This window comes from Sapajus apella, unplaced genomic scaffold (assembly GCF_009761245.1).
Source record: "Sapajus apella isolate SASKATOON/1434 unplaced genomic scaffold, GSC_monkey_1.0 scaffold5, whole genome shotgun sequence".
NCBI classification, from domain to species: Eukaryota; Metazoa; Chordata; class Mammalia; order Primates; family Cebidae; genus Sapajus; species Sapajus apella.
This window is the reverse complement of record NW_022436945.1, coordinates 15548618-15569468: the sequence shown is the minus strand read 5'-3', so window position 1 is coordinate 15569468 and position 20851 is coordinate 15548618. Positions and strand designations below refer to the sequence as shown.

The window sequence follows — 20851 nt, the reverse complement described above, 5'->3', positions numbered from 1 at the left end:
CAGGTTCCCCAGGTCTCCTGGGGAACAGTGACTCCTTGTTTCTTCTCAGCGTGCTCAGGTGATCACAGCTGGAGGAAGACTGCTAAGCAGAGCTGAAAGGTTTAAGAGCAAGGGTCACCCAGCTACTACCGTCAGCTGGCAATCCCAGGAAGAATGTCTTGGTTGCCATCCACTGGCTGGGATCCTGGCTCCAGGGAGGAGAGCAGGAACTCTTTCAGTGGGCTGAGCCCACAGGACTTGTGAGCCTGGGACTGGCGTCGACCTGGAAACACCGTCTGGGATCCATCCTTGAGGTTAGTGCTTCTCAAACTACCCGGGGCCGAGCAGTTTTGTTTCTAGCTATCAATCCATAATGGAATGTTGTAAAATATAGTAAAAAGTAATGTTATTAGAAATCTGACAATACAAAAAAATACAAAATGCAAGCCTGAGCTTTGCTCTATCCAATTCAAAACTGTCTAAATGCTTATTCTTCACTTCTGTATTTAGCTCTTTGTGGACAGTTCACAAACAGCCTTGAACTGCTGCGGCTACCACTGTCATTAGAACAGCTCTGGGAAAAGCACACTGGCTGTTTTCAAGTTTTCAAAAACACTTTCTACTTAAAATGCTTCATGTCTCCTAAGTTAAGTAAGTATCAGCTTGACATTTAAGGGATTCCGCCAGGTGGTCCTAAACTACATTCCCTTCCTCCATTCACTCATTATTTCGCTTCATCATGTAATCGTTCCATCCCTCCAAATACTGACCAAGCGCCCACTCTACACCAAGCCCACAGCAGGTGGGAGGATATGGTGGTGCACAGGGTAGGTAAAGCCCACGCTAGAGTGATCTCTCCATACACACCTGCACCCAAACCAAGCCGGCTCTCAAACTCTGCACCTTTGTCACCCGCTGCATGTCTGAATCTCACTTCCCATGGCTCTGTTCAAGTGTCAGCTACTCCATCTCTGATCAGCTGTCAGTCATCTGGCCCCTGCCGTGTTCCAGATATTATAATAGGCACCTTACATACAGGATCCCTAATTTTCCCCAAAACTCTACAGGATCTTACCATCCCTCCTGCCACTGAACAGCAAGGTTCTCCAGAACCTTCCCTGATTTTACAATTAGATACAACCTCTTTTTCTTCTAAAATGTATCTCTGCACATTTTTTCTTTTTCTTTCTTTTTTTTGAGACAGGGTCTTGCTCTGTCGCCCAGGCTGGAGTGCAGTAGTGTGATCTCAGCTCACTGCAACCTCCATCTCCCAGGCTCAAGCCATCCTTCCAACTCAGCCTCCCAAGTAGATGAGACTACAGGCCCACGCCACCAAGCTTGGCTAATTTTTTTTTTTTTTTTTTGCATTTTTCATAGAGATGGGGTTTTGCCATTTGCTTAGGCTGATCTCAAACTCCTGAGTTCTAGCCATCTGCCCACTTCGATCTCCCAAAGTGCTGGGATTACAGGCATGAGCCACTGTGCCCAGCCTCTGCACTGAAAAACGAAAACAAAATAACAATTTTTTAAAATTGAACTGCAACATACATTTAGAAAAGTAAACGTATTTGTAAAGCTCAATGAATATTCAGAAACTCCACACACCCAGGTAACCTGCACCTAGATCAAAAAGTAGAACCCAACAGCACCCTGAACCCCTGCTTGTGCCCCTTCCCAGTCCCTCCCCACAATGCTGACTTCTATCTGTAGGGTTTAATTTTGTGTTTTTATTCTTCATCTAAGTAGAATGCAGAAGCATTTGATGTGAGAATCCAGCTGTTTGCTGTTAAGCCAGACATTAACGAGATTTGCAAGTTGTTTTTTGTCTTGGAAAATCAATTTTTTACACAAAAATGTTAGATTAATCTATATGTGTTTGTTATTAATATTTTGAAATGAGTTAATAAACATTTTTCCAATTTGTTTTTATTTCTGATACAGTAAATATCTGAAGATGTAACCCACATAATCACTTTGGACTTCTGGATTTCTAGTAAAGGTGTCCTGAGATCAACAAGCTTATGTGATATTGTGCTGGCCTAGAGCCAGAACCGGAGCAAAACTATTTTATAAAATGCAAAACTGTTTTTAGATAAGTTGAAATGGCTGCCCCATTCTCCTTACAATAACTACTGTCCTTGGCCTCTGTAAATAGAACTGCTAGTTTGTTCTTCAAAACTATGTAAAGCTGCTTACCTTTTCTTATCAGTAACTGCTAAAATCTGTGATGTGTAAACAAATGTATACCTTGACTTCTGTAAACCACTGAGGTGAATCACAGAATCCCCTAGCCCTTGGAATGTCCGGAGACCCCCGCCCTTGTCTCCACCCAGGAGGTGAATCACAGAATCCCGTAGCCCTTGAAATGTCCGAAACCTTATCATCCCCATCCCCGCCCCTCACCCCCACTCCCAAGGTGGTTTTTTGGGTATAAAAAATCATGGCACCCTCCTTTTGGCACCACAGGTTGGAGAGACGTGAGTCCTCTGTGGTCGCCGGCATAATAAATGACCCTGCAATCTGGCATACTTTTGTCTTGTGGTAACTTTCTATGCTCCGGTCAAATACAACACTTAAGAATCTCCGACATAAAGGAAGACTTCCCGCAAAAGATGCTGCTTGTTCCCAACTCCCAGGAGATCATCTATAAGAACTGACCTGTGATCAAATGCATTTGGGAAATGCTATGCCTCTCTTGGAAATCAGAAAAATTTGAAGTAAATAAATGTAATCCACCTTAACTCTGTTTCCTAAATGGATTTGACTAAGGACCCTCTTTCAAGTGCTTCTGTCATCATCTTGGGGGCACACCTGGGAAACTCGTGGATAAATCGCAAGGCCCTCTGTCAGTCCTCATGAATAGCATCTCTTACAACTCGGCCTCTGTCACGTGTGGACAGCAGAGAGTCTGAAGTTCACCTCTGGCAACATGAAGAGTGATTCTTTTATAAACGTCAAGGCAACTAAGCAGGACAGACAGCCCCTTTATCTCTGCAAAGAGGTGGACTGAGGGCAGGAACAGGCCCAAGACAAAGACTGCACTTGTGGAGACAAATCTGGGTCTGTTCCATCCAAGACAGTCAATCGAGTCCCCACAGTTCTTCTCTGCAGAACTCAGACACAGTCATTTTAGCCTGGACATCTTCCAAAGCAGATGGTACCACACGCTCGCCTCAGTCATAAAGAAATCTCAATCATGCTCCCACAGAATGTTTGACTTGAAGTTATATAACTTCCTGGTGCCCTTTCCAAAAAAAAAAAAAAAAAGTGGTCAAATGTACCCCTAATGAGTCAACTTCTTTTATTGGATTATGAACTGTAGGCCAATTAAATGTTAGGGAATGCTCACCAAAAATGTTGACTTTGATTTTACAACTATCAACCTTATGTCTTCTTGACAGTAATTACATAATTGGGCCAGCTGTCTGTTAAGAAAACTCCAGGTTCACAATAAAACTATGTCATCAGGCAGCTCGTAGACAGCCTACAGTAACATGCAAGGCACTCTGATACAAAAACGAAAAAGGTGTGCCACTTCAGAAGCATATCATCTAGTAAGAGGCTAGACAGAGCAAAGGAAGAAGGAAGGAAGGAAGGAAGAAAGGAAGGAAGGAAGGAAGGAAGGAAGGAAGGAAGGAAAAGGAGGGAGGGAAGGAAGAAAGAAAAAAGGGAGGGAGGGAGGAAGGGAAAGAAGGAAAACAGGTTGAGCAACCCTAATCTGAAATCTGAAATGCTCTAAAATCTAACTTTTTGAGCACCAACATGACACAAATGGAAAATTCCACACCTGACCTCACGTGATGGTTGCAGTCAAAAGTTTGTTTCATGCACAAACTTATTTTAAAATATTGTATCCAACTGTCTCCAGGCTATGTGTATAAGGTATATGAAACATAAATAAATGTCATGCTTAGACTTGGGTCCCATCCTCAAAATGTCTCATCATGTATATGCAAATATTCCTAAATCCAAAAAAATCTGAAGTCCAAAACACTTCTGGTCCCAAGCTTTTCCGAATAAGGGATACTCAACCTGTCTTCTCACTTTCATCTTTGCAGTACCTAGTGAGGTAACTGGTAGAGAATCAACATTCAATATTTGTCTCAACAAATGTGTTATTTACGTCTAAAATGTTTACCTGAGTACAAACAGATGAACCACACACAGATATCTAGTCAAATATAATCTAGTCAAATTGTACTTCTTGGCACTATAATTTAACTGCTTTGCAAAAGATGATTTACAAAAAGACACCATTGCAAAGTAGAAATAAATCATTTTAATATGTATTTTTCACTTCTGTTAATTGATTATTGATTTCTATGCAAGGGTATGCATCCAGTGTGACCTGCTTCATATTTATTTTCCACCGTGGCGCAATCTTCTGCATGAGGGGGTGAAGCTGTTTATTCTTAAACAGCACGAAGTACCTTGTCCTCAAAGAGCTTTATCAACTTGAACATCCTCAAGAGCTCTACAAGGCAGCTCAGCATGGCAGTTTTTGACTGAAATCTCTTGTCTGGAAGATGGCAAAATAGACCCGGACCTTCCCAAGCCCACTGGTTGCTTGTATTCATATCACAGCTCGCTTGGGTAAGTGGTAACGACAGAATAATAAGCAGATTGCTCCAAATCCAGCTGGGTGAGACAGCTTCATTTTTGGAAAATCAACTGAATCATGAAAACCTTCCTAATGGTATAATTTGTTCCAGAGTTCTTTTGATACTTAAGAAGGGACATATTAATCCTTGTGCGCAGTCTTTTATGACAAGCACTCTTATTTATGGCATGACAGAGTTTTCTCCTCCAGCCACCATTCTCTGGTGAGGTGACTGTATTCCATGTAGAATAAAACTATGAAGAAATCTCCTTTCTAAATCAGGGCTGGTGACAGCCTTCTCATTTCCTGCCAAATGGATCAGACCACACTTTCAACCCTATGGAAAGAAACAGCAACAAAACACAGGAGTCATTTTTAAATGTCCTATCACTTTCCTCCACCCCAAACAAACAAAATGACATCAGAATTGAGTTGTGCAATTTACAGTGTAGTTTAAGCTGGTGGGAGCAGGCCGCCAGAACCCTGGCACTAAATGGCCGGGAAGCCATGGCAGCCATAAGGGACTTGCCCCATAACAGGAAGACACACATCTGGCCTAGTTAAAAAATAAGTAAATAAAAAAGAACGTTGCCACAGATTACAAGAACTTTGGTGAATAAATGGGAAACCTCTTATTCTTGGCTAACTTGGATCCTCTTAAAGGCACTAACCATTCAACCATAAAGGGAGCTTTTTAGCCCTTGTGCAAAGCAGAACCCCAAATCAATTCAAATAGCTGACAAGTAAACACTCCTTTCCCATGAGGGTGGTGTTTAAATAGGTGCTTGGTAAATAAGTCTGCCAAACAGCTATTCACGTCTCATATCTAATCGCACACTTGTTAACATTTTTATGCTCTCTTATCAAAAGGAAAAGAGGAACCTGGCAAATGAGAAAAAAGTCTTCTGGAGTGATATATTAGAAGGAAGTCTTGGGTGGCATCTATGAATGGCAACTGTTGAGAAATAAATAGCAAAATCACAATGTTGTTTCTAAGCTAAAAGGCATTTTCCCACTCTCCATGCCAAGGCAAACACACACAAACCACACAACACAGTAGTACAAATGAGATTTGGTTTTGATTTTTTTTTTTTTTTTTTTTCAGTTTACCTGGTGGCTGCACATCCTCCTGAACAATTCCAGCCCGATTTATGGCTTGTTCCTTCTCTGAGAAACACAAGAGAAAAATCATTCATTAGAAGGGGGCAGGGAGGGAGAAATCTTTGTATTTACATGGGCCAATGACATGGGACACTTAGAAAACAGTATTTATGAGTGCTGTTAAATTCAGAAATGCTATTATGCAAAGCTGTTAGGTTGTGGAACTTAGATCCTATAATGCAAGAGAGATTAGGCATTTTCAAAAGAATACAGAAATCCATACTTCAAAAGAAAAGCTCCCCAACTAACATCTTTTCTCTATGATCTCAGCATTTTGGAAAGACAAGAAAACAACAACAAAAAGGACAATTTTGAAAGAACTTGTGGGCGTGGTATCATGAGGGGAAAGCTGCTGAATCGAAGGAACAAGTACAATTGAGAAAACTGTGTAGTTCATACGTCTAAAATGCGCTCCACTGAAGGACTAGACTCGGAGCTAAATATGCTGTGTTTTTGATAGGAAATAGAGCAGAAAATTAATCTTTGGGTGGGTGGCTTTGGTTTGGATAATTGAAGCTTCCCTAATTGATTGCAGGTGCTGTGCCAATTAGTAAGTGCATTGTAGTGACAGCAACTAAGCCAGTCTCTTTGGAGATGTCCAACAGGCAAGGGCCAAGAGCAACTGGGCATTTCGTATCTGCCGGCTTAAAGCACTCTGACACATCTAAGTGGTTTAGAATAAACCCAGGGTCTGTGAAAACAAAGAGTTATTATTTGAAGTATCTTGACAAACAAATGGCAGCTTTTCAGGAAAAAGCCTTAGAGCCAAAGGATGTTTACCACTAAATTATTGTAATTAAATGTTGTAATCGGACCTTTGTTTCAATCAGGCTGACAGTGTTTCTTTAAATCCACATTTAGCTCTTATTTAGTATTGGGCATTTTCTTTATTTTGGCCTCTGGATTCTCATAAAGTTACACAAACATAAAGGTACAAGAAACAGGGTTTGGCCAAATCTAATATTCACTGAACTTGCCTCTCTAGTCATGTGACAGAAAGTCAATCCTAAATGATTGACCTGACAGTTTTATCAATACTAAGTTTTGCTGTGGCAAACAAAACACTGGGCAATGGGGATTATGGGAGTCCTGATATCCAAGTCTAAGAGGGACAGAGAGAAGACAGGCTACTGAGGCCAATTACCCAATGGTTTCACTGTTTCTCTCTGAAAAGTAGCAGATGAATGGCAACTAAGACTCTCTCAAGAGAAACCAAAAGATTTTTTCCATCTAGAGTGGATACTATGGAGCCTCTAAAGTGTTGGACTTTCTGAAATAACACAAGAGGTGTTCTCATTTAAGATATTAAATCCTGGTTGAACTGAGTCCTACCACCCTATCAACATGTAAGTCTCAAACTATGGACGTCTCGAACATGCTCTTGGAAGATGCCAACATGTAAAAGCCCACAGTCATCAGTCTTGTCAGGAGTGAAAACAGAAATAATTTTCTATATCTAACTAAAAGGTCTATTTTCTGATATTACAAAGGGGAGATTTGAATTTTTAAAAATAATTATCAGAAAGCGTTCTCGACATAGAGATTTAATAAAATCAGACATCCTGGTGTACCACACACATTCTCCAAGAGGCAGGTACTGCAAAGCAAAAGAAGCTGGCAAGCTGCCAAGCATCAAAGGAAGCTGACTTTTGGTGGCAAGGACAGAATGCCTAATTGTGTTCTAGCCTCTTATGATGCAGTGGAGAACCAAATGAAGAGAAAGAAATCCCTGTCTTGATGCTTTCTTGCTAACTGCTAATGAGGTTGAAGAGAAGTTGAAGATTTATTTTAAATAGCTCATAATCTCTTTACAATCCTTGTCCTAATGCAACCACCTCTGCAGTTTGGCTTGGTCAGGAAATTTAAACCACTTTGCTGGGCCAGTTTCTACCAGCTGATAACCAGGTATTAGCATCCTATCTACATCCCCTGGTTCTTTAATCCATTAATGTTTTATAAATACTCTAAGGCCAAAGCAGTCTTATGTAAATTCATGATGTAACACAAAGACACTTTGTGAATGCAGAGCATGCTGAAAGGAAAACAGAAACTAGTCCCTCACGAGTTAGCAGTGCATCTTGATTGAGGTTGACAGTAAGTTTCTATTTCCCTATCTTTGGAAAACAGCAAATGTATATAAACCCCAGGAACAGGGTAATGGCAGAAGTCAGGGGTTTAACTATGTAAACAAGTCAGGTTAAGCTTATTACCAGCTTCAGCAGTGAGCACATTTCTATCACGAGTGAAATGATTTAAACTCAACTATGGAACACTGGGTTAAAAAAACTCCCCACTCCAGTGTCTCAGCAAGCCCGACTCTGCCCCCTGGTGCTAAGGCAGTGGTGTGATTTGTAGTTTTAATTGAGGATTGTTATCTCTAGTCAAGGGGCCAAAGTGTATTATTAAAACTAGTAATACATGCAGACTGACTGCATTTTGTATGGTAGTAAAATAATCTACCTAATAATGTTTAAGTCTTTGAAGACAAAAACATATCCTTGTATTAAATGTCCATGCCGGGAAATAAATTGACTGTGTGACTTGTTACTTGAACATTTATAACCATGCACACAATGCAGGATACCCAAGCCCCAGCTCCCTCAGCAGTCTTCAGATTACTTGCTGAGGGTGCTCTAGTGGAGGACCAGCACATAGAAACCTAAAATAAAAAGGCAAATGAAAGCTGGTGCAGCGTATGACCTCGGGAACCTACCTCCCCATTTCCTCTTGCCAATAAACAGTTAAAAGCAACTCGGCCGGGCGCGGTGGCTCATGCCTGTAATTCTAGCACTTTGGGAGGCTGAGGCTGGCGGATCACTTGAGGTCAGGAGTTCAACCAGCCTGGCCAATGTGGCAAAACCCTGTCTCTACTAAAAACACAAAAATTAACGGGGCATGGTGGCAGGTGCCTATAATTCCAGCTACTCGGGAGACTGAGGCAGAATTACTTGAACCTGACCGGGTGGTGGTTGCAGTGAGCTGAGATCGCACCACTGCATTCCAGCCTGGGCGAAAGAGCAAAACTCCGTCTCAAAAAAGAAAAGCAATAAATAAAATAAAAGCAACTGACATCTTGAATTGTGATAAATGGCAACATTGGAATGTGTGCCGTATATTCCACACAAGTTGAATATCCTTTCTCCAAAACTGTTTGGGAACAGAATTGGTTTGGATTTAGGATTTTTTTTCAGATTTTGGGATATTTGCATATGTATATAACAAGATGGGATGGGATCCAAGTCTAAACATGAAATCCATTTGTTTCTATACATCTTATATATGTAGAGTGAAGATAATTTTATACAATGTTTTTAATAATTTTGTGCATGAAACAAAATTTATATTAAGTACTTATGTGTGGAATTTTCCACTTGTGCTGTCATTTTGGAGCTCAAAGAATTTCAGACTTTGGAGCATCTTCCATTTTCAGATGAGAAATGCTCAACCTGTAATGGCACTGTATCAATATTAAATTTCCTAAATTGGAAAACTGTATTGTCATTACATAAGAGAACGTCCTTGTTCTTCGGAAATACAGGCTGAAGTGTTTAGGAAATGAAAGCTCACGATGTCTTCAACTTACTCTCAAATAGTTCAGCAAAAAAACAGTAATAATTAACAATATATGGTACATCTAACTGTATATATGTATGTATCTACATATGTGATATATAGCGGGGGAAGCAAATGTGAGAAAATGTTAACAACTGGTGCATCAAGGTGAAGGATATATAGAAATTTACTGCACTGTTCTTGGATCTTTGGTCCGTTTGAGTTTCTTTCTTTCTTTCTTTTTGAAATGGAGTCTTGCTCTGTCACCCAGTCTGGAGTGCAATGTGGCATGATCTCGGTTCACTGTAGCCTCTGCCTCCCAGGCCCAAGCGGTTCTGCTGCCTCAGGCTCCCCAAGCTTGAGTTTCTTTTTACATAACTGTAAAACACCCATAAGAAAGTCCAACACCATTCTGACTATTCCATGGTGGTTATTTCAAAGTAGCTATCTTTTAAAAAGGAGCAAATATAAAATTATTTTTTTAAAAAAAGCTTTTCAATGCACCCATGTTGCTGCTGTTACCTAGACACATGTCCCACCTGCCTCTGGGCTATTCCAGAACTGGAAGTTCACCGGTGGCCAGTGTGAACCAGGGGCCAAGGGGAAGCCATATGACCACAGGAGCAAGTGTGACCCAGTTGACTGAAGGGGAACACGTGACCCCCTGAAGCACTGCGCTCCTCCCAACAGTGAAAACATGTCTGTTTCCTCACCAGAGCCTGTTTGAATCCAGGGAACTGTGCAATGCCAGTTGGAAAACAAGACGCAGTCTGCCTGTGCATTTCATTTGATTACATGGTGAAAGGAATGAAAAGCATATTCTAAGTGCCTGGCATGTAATAAGGAAAATGCTCTTACAAGGTAAGGATTCCTTCTGCATCAGATGATTTCCAGGACCCTGTCCTGCCCGGACATACCAACCTTTCGGGCAGGGCCACTGAGGTGCAGCAGAAATGGAACAGGGCTGAGAAGGAGCAGAACTGAGGCCTCACAGCCCTCCCCCATGGCCTTGCACTTGGCTGGCTGTTGAACATTCTTTACTGTCTCAAGGCATCATGAGACAGGGCATTAAGTATAGGCAAGGTCAAGGGAGTTAGGGTCTAGTGACCATGCAGCAACTATCGTGCTGAGTAACCTTGGACAAGTCACTAAATGAGGGGACAAAAATGAGCTCAAGCCCCTTCTGCCAAAACCCTATGATTTTATGCTTCTGAACATCCAATTAAAATTTAAAATGAAGACGATCACAGAAAATGATCTTATTCTGTCTAATTTCACTAGCTGGCCTCAAATGCATGTTATTTATAAAAGGCCATATTCAGGGTCACTGTCTAGTTCCAGGAAACAAAGACAGATGAGCCTAACTGTGCTCTTCCCTAACTGTGGCCTTTTGAGACAAAACAGGCTATGCCAACAGGGTAAAAGCTGAAAAGCGTCTGGGACTCCCTCCAGAAGTACAACAGAACTGTACCCAGACTTCTGGTTTTGGGTCACTGACCCACTAATGCCATCATCTGCCCAGCACTCATTTCAGTACTGGAGTTATCACGTACAGAACTGACCTTGTACTCCACATAACACTTAGGAGAGCCTTGCTGAGTTAACGAAAGAGCTGAAGATCACAATGAATGCCAAAATGAAATCCAGTAAGGCAGTCTGGTGATAGTGGCTGCCTGCTTTGCAACCATGGAAGATCTCCTTGGCTTTGTTTTACCTAAGCAGGCTTCCCCTTCTTTCCTGCTGCCTGTATGCTTGTTCCAGCAGAGACCCTGGAAACCACCTGTCCCCCTACCCATGCTGACACAGCTAAAGGGCCCGAACTGATCTGACACTTGGCTGTACATGGTCTGCCTTACCAGTTGCTGGCCCTAAGTCTTGCTTTTACTAGTAACCCAGTTCTCAGGGACTAGGGTTCTGCCCTGTCCATCCAAGAATGATGGGCTTCTGCCCAGTAGTCTCAGGATCCTGGGGAATGAAATGCGTGAAGGACGGTCAGAAGGGAAGACCTAACAAGCAACGCTAATAGGAGTAGCTGAAAGGCAGGAGCAAAAGAGCAAACCCAGGAGGACTTTCCATGGTGGAGAGGCCCAGGGAAGACAGTGTTCCAAGGAGGGAGAGGCTGGCCCAGAGTTGGTGCCTCTTACTCATCAATGACCTGACTTACTGTATCACAGAGAATAGACACCATCACCTGGAAGTACCCAGAACTTGCCCACATCAAACTTAGATATGGCAGCATCCACGCCATCCTTCCTCCTGAGCTGGTGGAAGAGGTGCCCTGCCTTTGGTCCTCTACCTGAGCTCAGGATCCCATGCTGCCTCCCACTCCAGATTATCTTCTCTTTCCAGCAGCTTTCTCTGTCCAAAACTTTCTTGGCCCTCCATCTCGCCCAGCCAAATCTAAAAGAAAACTCTTCCGAGACCTGTGACCTGCTGGATAAATGACTTTGCCATTCTCCTCTGCATACAGCCAAACATCTTGAAATAGTCAACTTAACACACTATTTACTCTTCAATCCACCACAACCTGCCTTCTGCCTACTTCCAAACCACTGAAAGCATGTTTAACAATATAACCAATCACTTTAACCTCTTTCTGTTAAATAGAAGAGATATTTTCACTTATCTCTTTTGCTGTCTGTAAGCAGCCTAACCCTGCTGACCACACTCCCTTTTCATGAAGAGCTGTCTTTATGGGGCTTGCACCTGCAGCCTCTCCAGGTTTTAATCCTGTCTAGCCACTCCTCCTCAGTCTCCTTGGAGGGCATTTCTCTTCCTCCGACTGCCTGTTCTTCAGTTCTTCTGACACTGGTGTTTGCCAGCACACTGTCCTGGACCAGCTTATCCCTGACAATCTCTGAATGCTGCCTGGGAATCCTTACCTACTGCAGTCCCCTGGTTCCCAGCCACGTGCAGATGGTGCCCCGCCTCCGGCTACAGTTCACATCCAGCATCGCAGCCCCAGATTGGTATATCCCATTATCTATGGGAAATCTCCAAGAACACATGAGCTACCTCAACCTCAAAAGCTACCTAAAGGCCCAAAAATGAACTAACTTGTCACCTAAAAACAATTCCTTCTTGTGTTTTCTAGCTAATGACCAGCATCTCCATTGCCTCAGCTACTGAAGCCAGAACACTGGGTGCCATTCTCCTTCTTTGCCCTGTGAATAATCAACCACAAACCCCTGCAAAGTTTACTTCTTTTTTTAAATGAGACAGGGTCTTGCTGTGTTGTCCAGGCTGATTTAAATTCCTGGGCTCAAGCCATCCTCCTGCCTCGGCCTCCCACAGTGCTGGGATTACAGGTGTGAGCCACCACACCCACCAGTTTGCTTCTTAAATATGGCTCCCAAATGCAATCATTTCTCCCCAGTCCCATAGCCACAACTCTGGTTTAGGCTAGAGTCACCTCTCCCTGAGGTCACAGGAAATAGAGCCTTCCTGTACTTAGCCTTCCTGGCCTTAGCCTTCCTGTCCCCAGATTTGACCCTTCCTGTTTCTAGTTCACATACAATCAATCAGAGTGGTGCTTGTAAAGACTGAATGTGATCACTGCTCTTACTTACAGTCCTGTGTCACTCAACTGTGGGAGCACATTCTGAGCAATGCGTCCTTAGGTGATTTCATTGTTGTGCGACCATCACAGAGTGTACTTGCACAAACCTGACGTCGTAGCCTACTACACACCCAGGCTATGTGATATCGCCTATTGTTCCGAGGCTACAAACCTGTGCAGCATGGTACTGTACTGAACACTGCAGGCAACTGTAACACGTGGTAAGGATTTGTGCACCTAAACATAGCTGAACTAGAAAAGGTACGGTAAAAACATTGCTTAAAAGGTTTTCAAAATGGCACACCCATATATAGCTAGTGCTCGACTTAAGACCACGATTGGTTCCGACAGACCGGTAGTAACACGATTTGGTCGTAAGTCGAGTAGGCTATATGTACAGTACTGTGAAATGATGTTATAAAAATCTTTAAGTCACATTTTATCATAATTTTCTTTCATTATTGTTGTATATCATAATTTTCTTTGTTCATTTTATGCCATTTGTATCATCTCTACACCATTTTGTTTCTTATTTTTACATTCGTCAGGTTTAAGTAAAACACTGCATTACCAGTAGTAAAGTTTGACCTGAATGCTTATTACGAAAGCATTCTTGTCAAATCTCATTTTTAAAAAGCCACCTTAACTTGTGGTAAAGGTGAAGCCTTGTGTAAAACTGTGGAATATTCACAGATCACTGAACCACGGTGGTCTATGGTTTGACATGAAAAACCACGGCACATGATGAGTTTGGAAAAGCAGAAGAGTGTGAACTATGTTAAGACTTAGGGTTAAAAAGGACTAGTTGCCAGGTATTTATTTATTATCATTGTAAATAGAAAAGTAAATCATCACAATTTTACGTGACTTTCCATGGGATACAAATATGTAGCATTCATCATAAAAGATGTCATCTGGATATCTTGTTCAAATATAATTTAAACTTAGTGTGTTCCAATATTGTTAAAGACATAGTGATATAAACCACTCACATTTTAGGAAGAAAGGCAAGAAAATGACTAATAATGATATGATACAGCATATATGTTTATCGTCCCGCACTGTCGTACGCCCAGCTGGGCAGCGTTTGCGCTGCCAGACGCGGAGCAGTCGTGGCTAGTGATTGTGGTTGTAAAGTCGAATGGTGGTAAGTTGCATTAAGTCGTAAGTCGATCAATACCTATAGGATGTTTACCATGAATGAAGCCTGCAGGACTGGGCATTGCTCTGGGTGAGTGAGTGGTGAGTGAATGTGAAGGCCTAGGACATTACTGTACACTGCTGCAGACTAAATATACACTGCACACTTAGGCTAACCTACATACATACATTCATTCATTCATTCATTCATTCATTCATTTATTTATTTATTTATTGAGACAGAGTCTCCCTCTGTCGCCCAGGCTGAAGTGCAGCAGCGCGATCTCAGCTCACTGCAACCTCCGCCTCCCAGGTTCAAGCAATTCTTCTGTCTTGGCCTCCCAAGTAGCTGGGACTACAGGCACCTGCCACCATTCCCAGCTAATTTTTTGTATTTTTAGTAGAGATGGGGTTTCACCATGTTAGCCAGGATGGTCTCGATCTCCTGACCTTGTGATCCTCCCACCTCGGCCTCCCAAAGTGCTGGGATTACAGGCAGGCTACACTACATTTATTTTTAAAAATTCCTTTCTCCAGTAATAAATTAACCTCAGCTAACTGTTTTGCTTTATAAACTTTTTAATTTTTAAAACTTTTTGACTTCTATAATAACATTTAGCTTAAAACACAAACATGTACAGCTGTTCAAAAATATTTTCTTTGTATCTTTATGGTATAGGCATCTATTTTCAAATTATTTTTTCCTTTTTAAACTTTTGTGTGAAAAACTAAGATACAACACATAAATCAGCCTAGGCCCACACAGGGTCGGGATCATCAGGACATCACTAGGTGAGAGGAAGTTTTCAGCACCATGATAATCTTATGGGACCACTGTCATACATGTGGTCTACAGCGGGCCAAAATAGGATGCAGCACATGACTATACTTTAATAACTCTGCGTGGCTGGACACCAAGGGGTTATTGCAGCACTGTAATTCAGCAAGTGAGATGATCGAATTTGGAGAACGAATGGTAAAACAAACTTTTCAAAAACCACAGCAGAAGACCTGGAGTTCTATAGATTTTCCAACAAACAAAAACAGTTTCCCAGTTACAAATTCTTACCAAAGAAATACTAACGACATAGGTAAGAAGGAAGAAAACTGAAACTGGAAAGGAGTGAGATGTAGGAAGCGTCGGTGAGTAACAAACACGGGTGAAGATAAACTCAGTGACCATATAAAATAGTGACGGTATTAACTGATTTGCTGAGTAACACGCAGCAGGCAGGACTAAAACACTGTGTCAGATGCATGGGCCAAGGGTAAGGCATCATAAGGACCTTGCATTGTTCAAAGGTAAAGATACTGGCTAACCCTAAACTTTAATTACAAAAGAACAAAAACAGAATTCAAAACTTTCAAACTAGGAGAGGGAGGAGAAGAATAAAGAAGGCTTGAGGTAGAAAAGAAGAAAAAAGGAAGCATACAAATAAAAAACAGAAAATAAGGTGAGAAAAATAAATGCAAATACATCAGTCAACATAATAAATGAAAACGAATCCAATCCAATAGTTACAAGGGATTATCAGGTCGGATTAAAAAAATCTAGTTTATGTTGGTTCTAAAATACTAACCTAAGGACAAAGTCTGCATGTATGAGGAGAGAAACAGGTAAGCTAGGAAAATATGAAAAGAAATCTGGGCTGGGCATGGTGGCTCACACCTGTAATCCCAGCACTTTGGAAGACTGAGGTGGGTGGATCACTCAAGGTTAGGAGTTCGAGACAAGCCTTGCCAACATGGAGAAACCCCATCTCTACTAAAAAATACAAAAAAATAGCTGGGTGTGGTGGCGGGGACCTGTAATCCCAGCTACTTGGGAGGCTGAGGAGAATCACTTGAACCTGGGAAACAGAGCAGAGGTTGCAGTGAGCTGAGATCATGCCACTGCACTTCAGCCTGGGCATCAACAGTGAAACTCCATCTCAAAAAAAGAAATGTTGGAGGACAATAAAATCAGATAAAATATAGATGGGGAAGAACAGTGGAGATAAAGAGAATTCTTATATAATGATAATTAGAAAAAATTATCCAGAAAATTTTAGAATATATGCACCTAATAACACGGCCGCAGGACATCCAAATACAAACAGAATTAGGAAGCTTGATCTGTAATTAACATACACAGATTCAGACCTCTGTACCCAATAAGAGAATAGTCACCGTTCCAAGCACACAGGGAATATTTACAAAAACTGACCTGTACCAGGTCACAAAGCAAATCTGAACCAGTGTCAGAGATCAAAATCATACAGTCCATATTCTATGACCACAAATGCAAATAAAATAGAAACCAGCAACCAAAAGTCACCAGAAAAGACCACTGTGGCTGCTGGGTAGAGAATGGGTAGTATGCAGGGCACAATGGAAGCAGCTCAGTCCCAGGAATGGGTGGAGGGAGATGGAAAGGACAAGGGTGAGAACAGCATTATGGAAAAAAGTGATGACCAGGTTGTTTGACAAGGGTGAGAAGAGCATGATGGGAGAAAGTGACTGAGCAGGCTGTTTGACGAGGGTGAGAAGGGCATGATGGGAGAAAATGACTGAGCAGGCTGTTTGACGAGGGTGAGAAGAGCATGATGGGAGAAAATGACTGAGCAGGCTGTTTGACGAGGGTGAGAAGAGCATGATGGGAGAAAATGACTGAGCAGGCTGTTTGACAAGGGTGAGAAGGGCATGATGGGAGAAAATGACTGAGCAGGCTGTTTGACAAGGGTGAGAAGGGCATGATGGGAGAAAGTGACTGACCAGGTAGTTTGGTCAGGTGAAGCCAGCACCCAGCACAGTGCCAGGGACCTAGGGATTGCTAGGTTTCTTTTTTTTGTGGGGGGATGGAGTTTCACTCGTTGCCCAGGCTGGAGTGCAATGATCTTGGCTCACTGCAACTTCCGCCTGCCGGGTTCAATCAATTCTCCAGTTTCAGCCTCCTGAGTCGCTGGGATTACAGGCACCCGCCACTACGCTTGCCTAATTTTTGGTATTTTCAGTAGAGACAGGGTTTCACCATGTTGGCCAGGCTAGTCTCAAACTCCTGACCTCAGGTGATCTGCGCACCTTGGCCTCCAAAAGTGCTAAGATTACAGCCATGAGCCACCGCACCTGGCCCAGGTTTCTTTTTAAAAAAAGAGAGCGAGATGCTAAATAAATGCTAGTTGAATGTGTTGGAATGAGTTGAAGCTCTAACCACACAGTGGGTTCCCATGACCTGATGATGAAAACCTCACCCGTTTATTGCCAGGTCAGTCAGCTCCAGGCCTATCCACCTGCTAAAATCTACACATCTCACATTCCTGCCCTGTGGCTCATTATTTTGTAAACATTTTAATAAAATGTCTAATATAGGACTATAATAGGTTTCATACCTGTTACCTCATTTAATTCACCCCAAACCCTGTAAATTCACTCCAGTGAACTACACTGCTACAGACAAGGAAACAGGTAGGGCTCAGAGAGGTGAAGTAACTTACATGAAGGTCATTCATCTTGTAGGCTACGTAGACGCTCATATCCCTCACTGCCTTTTCTTGCCCCCTTACAGAAGCAGTATACTGTCTTGGTTTAGGGATTAAGGATACGAATTTAATGTGACTCATCAGCTGTGAGTCCTTGTGCAAATAATTCAACTCTTTCACACCTCAGTTTGTCCACATATAAAATGAGGGACGATGATCATACAGCAGCTGCCACGAAGAGCAGTTAGCAACACTAAATGGGGTAATATACATAGGAAGTGCTTAGAAGAGAGCTAGACACAGGTAAACTTCCCACAAATATTACTTGTTCAGCAATATTTACATATTTAAAGAATCAGTTGCTGGGCGTGGTGGCTCACGCCTGTAATCCTAGCACTTTGGGAGGCTGAGGCAGGCAGATGGTTTTAGGTGAGAAGTTCAAGACCAACCTGGCCAACATGGCAAAACCCTGTCTCTACTAAAAATATAAAAATTAGCCAGGACTGGTGGTACAAGCCTGGAGTCCCAGCTACTCGGGAGGCTGAGGCAGAAGAATCGCTTCAACCTGGGAGGCAAAGGTTGCAGTGAGCAACCAGAGGCCGGGCGCAGTGACGCACACCTGTACTCCCAGCACTTTGGGAGACTAAGGCGGGCAGATCACCTGAGGTCAGCAGTTTGAGGCTGGCCTAGCCAACATGGCAAAACCCCATCTCTACCAAAAAATACAAAAATTGGCAGGTGTGGGGGTGGGAGCCAGTAATCCCAGCTACTTGGGAGACTGAAGCAGGAGAATCGCTTGAACCTGGGAGGCAGAGACTGCAGTGCGCCAAGATCAGCTCACTGCACTCCAGCCTGACAGCGAGACTTTTTTTTTCCCCCTCAAAAAAAAGGACAGAAAAGTGGGAAGGTGCAACAGACTGTCTTCCAGTTGAAAATGCAGATATTACAGTTACATTCACTAAATGTTCACCTACAGATGAACATCTCCTGATTTGTCTGTCTCAAGGCATTCAGACAGCCACAGATTCTGGAGTATCTCTAGAAGCCTGTTACTGGCCCATATCTTGACCATCTCATCTCAAGCAGGGTTTCTCAACCAAGGCACCACTTGAATTTTAAACTGGGGAATTCTTTGTCAAGGGTCTGTCTTGCATGCACTGCAAAAAGTTTAGTAGTATCCCTGGCATCTATCCACAAGATACCAGTAGCAACACTCAACTCCCTGCCATCCCAAGTTGTGACAAGCAAAAATGTCTCCAGATTGAGCCAAATATCCTCAGGGACAAAATCACCCCTAGATGAGAACCACAGCTCTGGTTTTCAGAGCTGACTTTTCCAATGGGATGCAAAACAGACCCTCTGTCCCAAGTTCTAGTGGCCTTAATATGATCGCCTGGGGCAGGCATCCAGTGGAGGATGAGGAAAATAGATCCCATAGGCTTCACACAGCCCACCTTAGTCCCACACGTGGTGCATGCAGATAAGCTGGAAGGCAGAATACACAGAGGCCATTTCAGTCTTGGCTGATATAAAGAAGCTACAGGGAAATCTGAGTGGGTACTTAAAAGGCTCTGCCTCCAGAAACCAACTGCTGTAACATTTGTAATGGGCAGATCGTTTACACGGAGACTTCGCCTTCAATTCACCAAGTGTTCAATGTCCGTTAATATTCCCAAGGGGCAGGGTTGGCCCTCTTCCATCTTCAAGATGATTCAGGTTTCCTGGTGAGCAAAATGAGCCTCTAATGCCTAATATTTTCTCTCTGACAGATGTTTTCAGATGTATCAAAGTGCCAATCCTTGCTGAGGTATAGGTCTCAAGGAAGGAGAGTTTGGCTTTTATAATGATACGAGTGGAATGATTAAGAAGGAAAATTACTCCCAGGAGATTCACCATTACCATGTGAGCAGCCGGCTTAAAACGAAGGAAGCCAGCAGAATTAGAAACACGATTTGAGGGAAAAGGAGAGAAAAAAATCTAAAATCCCAGGTTAACAGTTTGGGTTTGAAAAGGTCCCACTCAAAAAACATCTCTGGGAGTGGAAATGAAGTGCAATAAAAGCACCTTTCCACCCACGATAATCAGGGTTCCATCTGCCTCCCCCATCACCATTCCCAGCCTGCGTGCTCACAGGAGACTCTGGACAGAGGCCTGGGGTGGTACATATTTGTCTTGCCACTTACTTGCTGTGTGACCTTGGGCACGTTATAAAACCTCTGAGCCTCAGTGCCCTCGTTTGTAAAATGGGTATGTTTTACATATATACTTCAAGGTGAGCTTGTGCAAATCAAACGATCCAAAGTATGCCTAACCTGATGTATAATAGGCAGTCAGTGAATTTTAACTGTAACTATGAACTAGTACTTAGCGTCGACTTATGTGTGGACTGCTTTCATATACATGACCACCTGAGTCTCACAGGAGGCTCGGCATTTTATTACAAATGATGTAGTTACGAACATTAATAGATGAGGATGCTGAGGTCCTAGAGGTTGAGCAACTTGTCCACGGTCACAAAGCTACACACGGCGGGATTCGAACCCATACTCTCCCTGACCCTCGTCCAGGTTCTTTCCACGACACCACGTGGAACTCACGGAGAGGGATGTGTGTTGGGGGGTCAGGTCACCGCGCGGGGTCAGAGGTCACTCACTGTACTCCTCCAATCTCGTTAGGGGCCGGAAGTAGATGGGATAGAAGGCGGCGCCGATCAGGGAGATGAAGCCACCGAAAATGAGCGCGGTGCGCAGGTTCCGGGACATGGCGCCGGGCCTGGGGCTGCCCTGACCCGCCGACCGCCCCACACTCTCGGAAACCTGGCTACCAACAGTCGGGCTGTGACCCCACTCGGAAGAGGCGGAGCGGCTTTCGCTTCCGGGCCTTGGGGGAGGGACGAGGAGGAGGGGCGGGGCGAGAGGCAGGGGTGGAGTCGGAGGCGGGACCTCAGTGCTGGGCTGGGCGGGGCCAGGGGAGGGGTGGGGTCACAGATAGGGACCTGGACCCCGCCCTCCGCCTTCCTCGCGCTCCGGCGCTGCGCGGGCCGGACGCAGCATGTGAAGTGAGGCTGGAGCTGTTTGGCTGCGCTCACTTCCCGCGGGCCCCATTCTGTCTGCTTCCCTTCCTTCGACCTGGCTCCCCCCTCAGCACCTCCACGCAGCACCCTCCAGACCTCCTTTATTATCTCTTTCTTCACCAGCCAGCTTTCTCGTCCTTCCCTCGTTAATTTCTGATGTAGCGACTGCCCGCCATGCGCCAGATGCCCTCTGTGGCTCGCGCAGTTAAGCCTTCTGTCAGTCGGCTTTTTTTACCGGAGAGGGAACTGCGGCTTTGGACTAGTCGCTTGTCCTTCTTGAGGGAGGTTTGTGCATATGAGAGACAAAGTAGCAAATCTCTGGCCCAAGA

At 43.4% G+C, this 20851-nt stretch overlaps 1 protein-coding gene across 1 annotated transcript; it reads right to left on the bottom strand.

Moving 5' to 3' along the window:
• Positions 1-4235: 4235 nt before the first annotated feature.
• Positions 4236-20355, bottom strand: SMIM20 (small integral membrane protein 20; the record flags this gene model as incomplete). Its single annotated transcript, XM_032274322.1, has 3 exons — positions 4236-4916; positions 5690-5746; positions 20103-20355. Coding segments are annotated over 3 exons (348 nt in total), but the record flags the coding sequence as incomplete, so codon positions are not given.
• Positions 20356-20851: the final 496 nt, after the last annotated feature.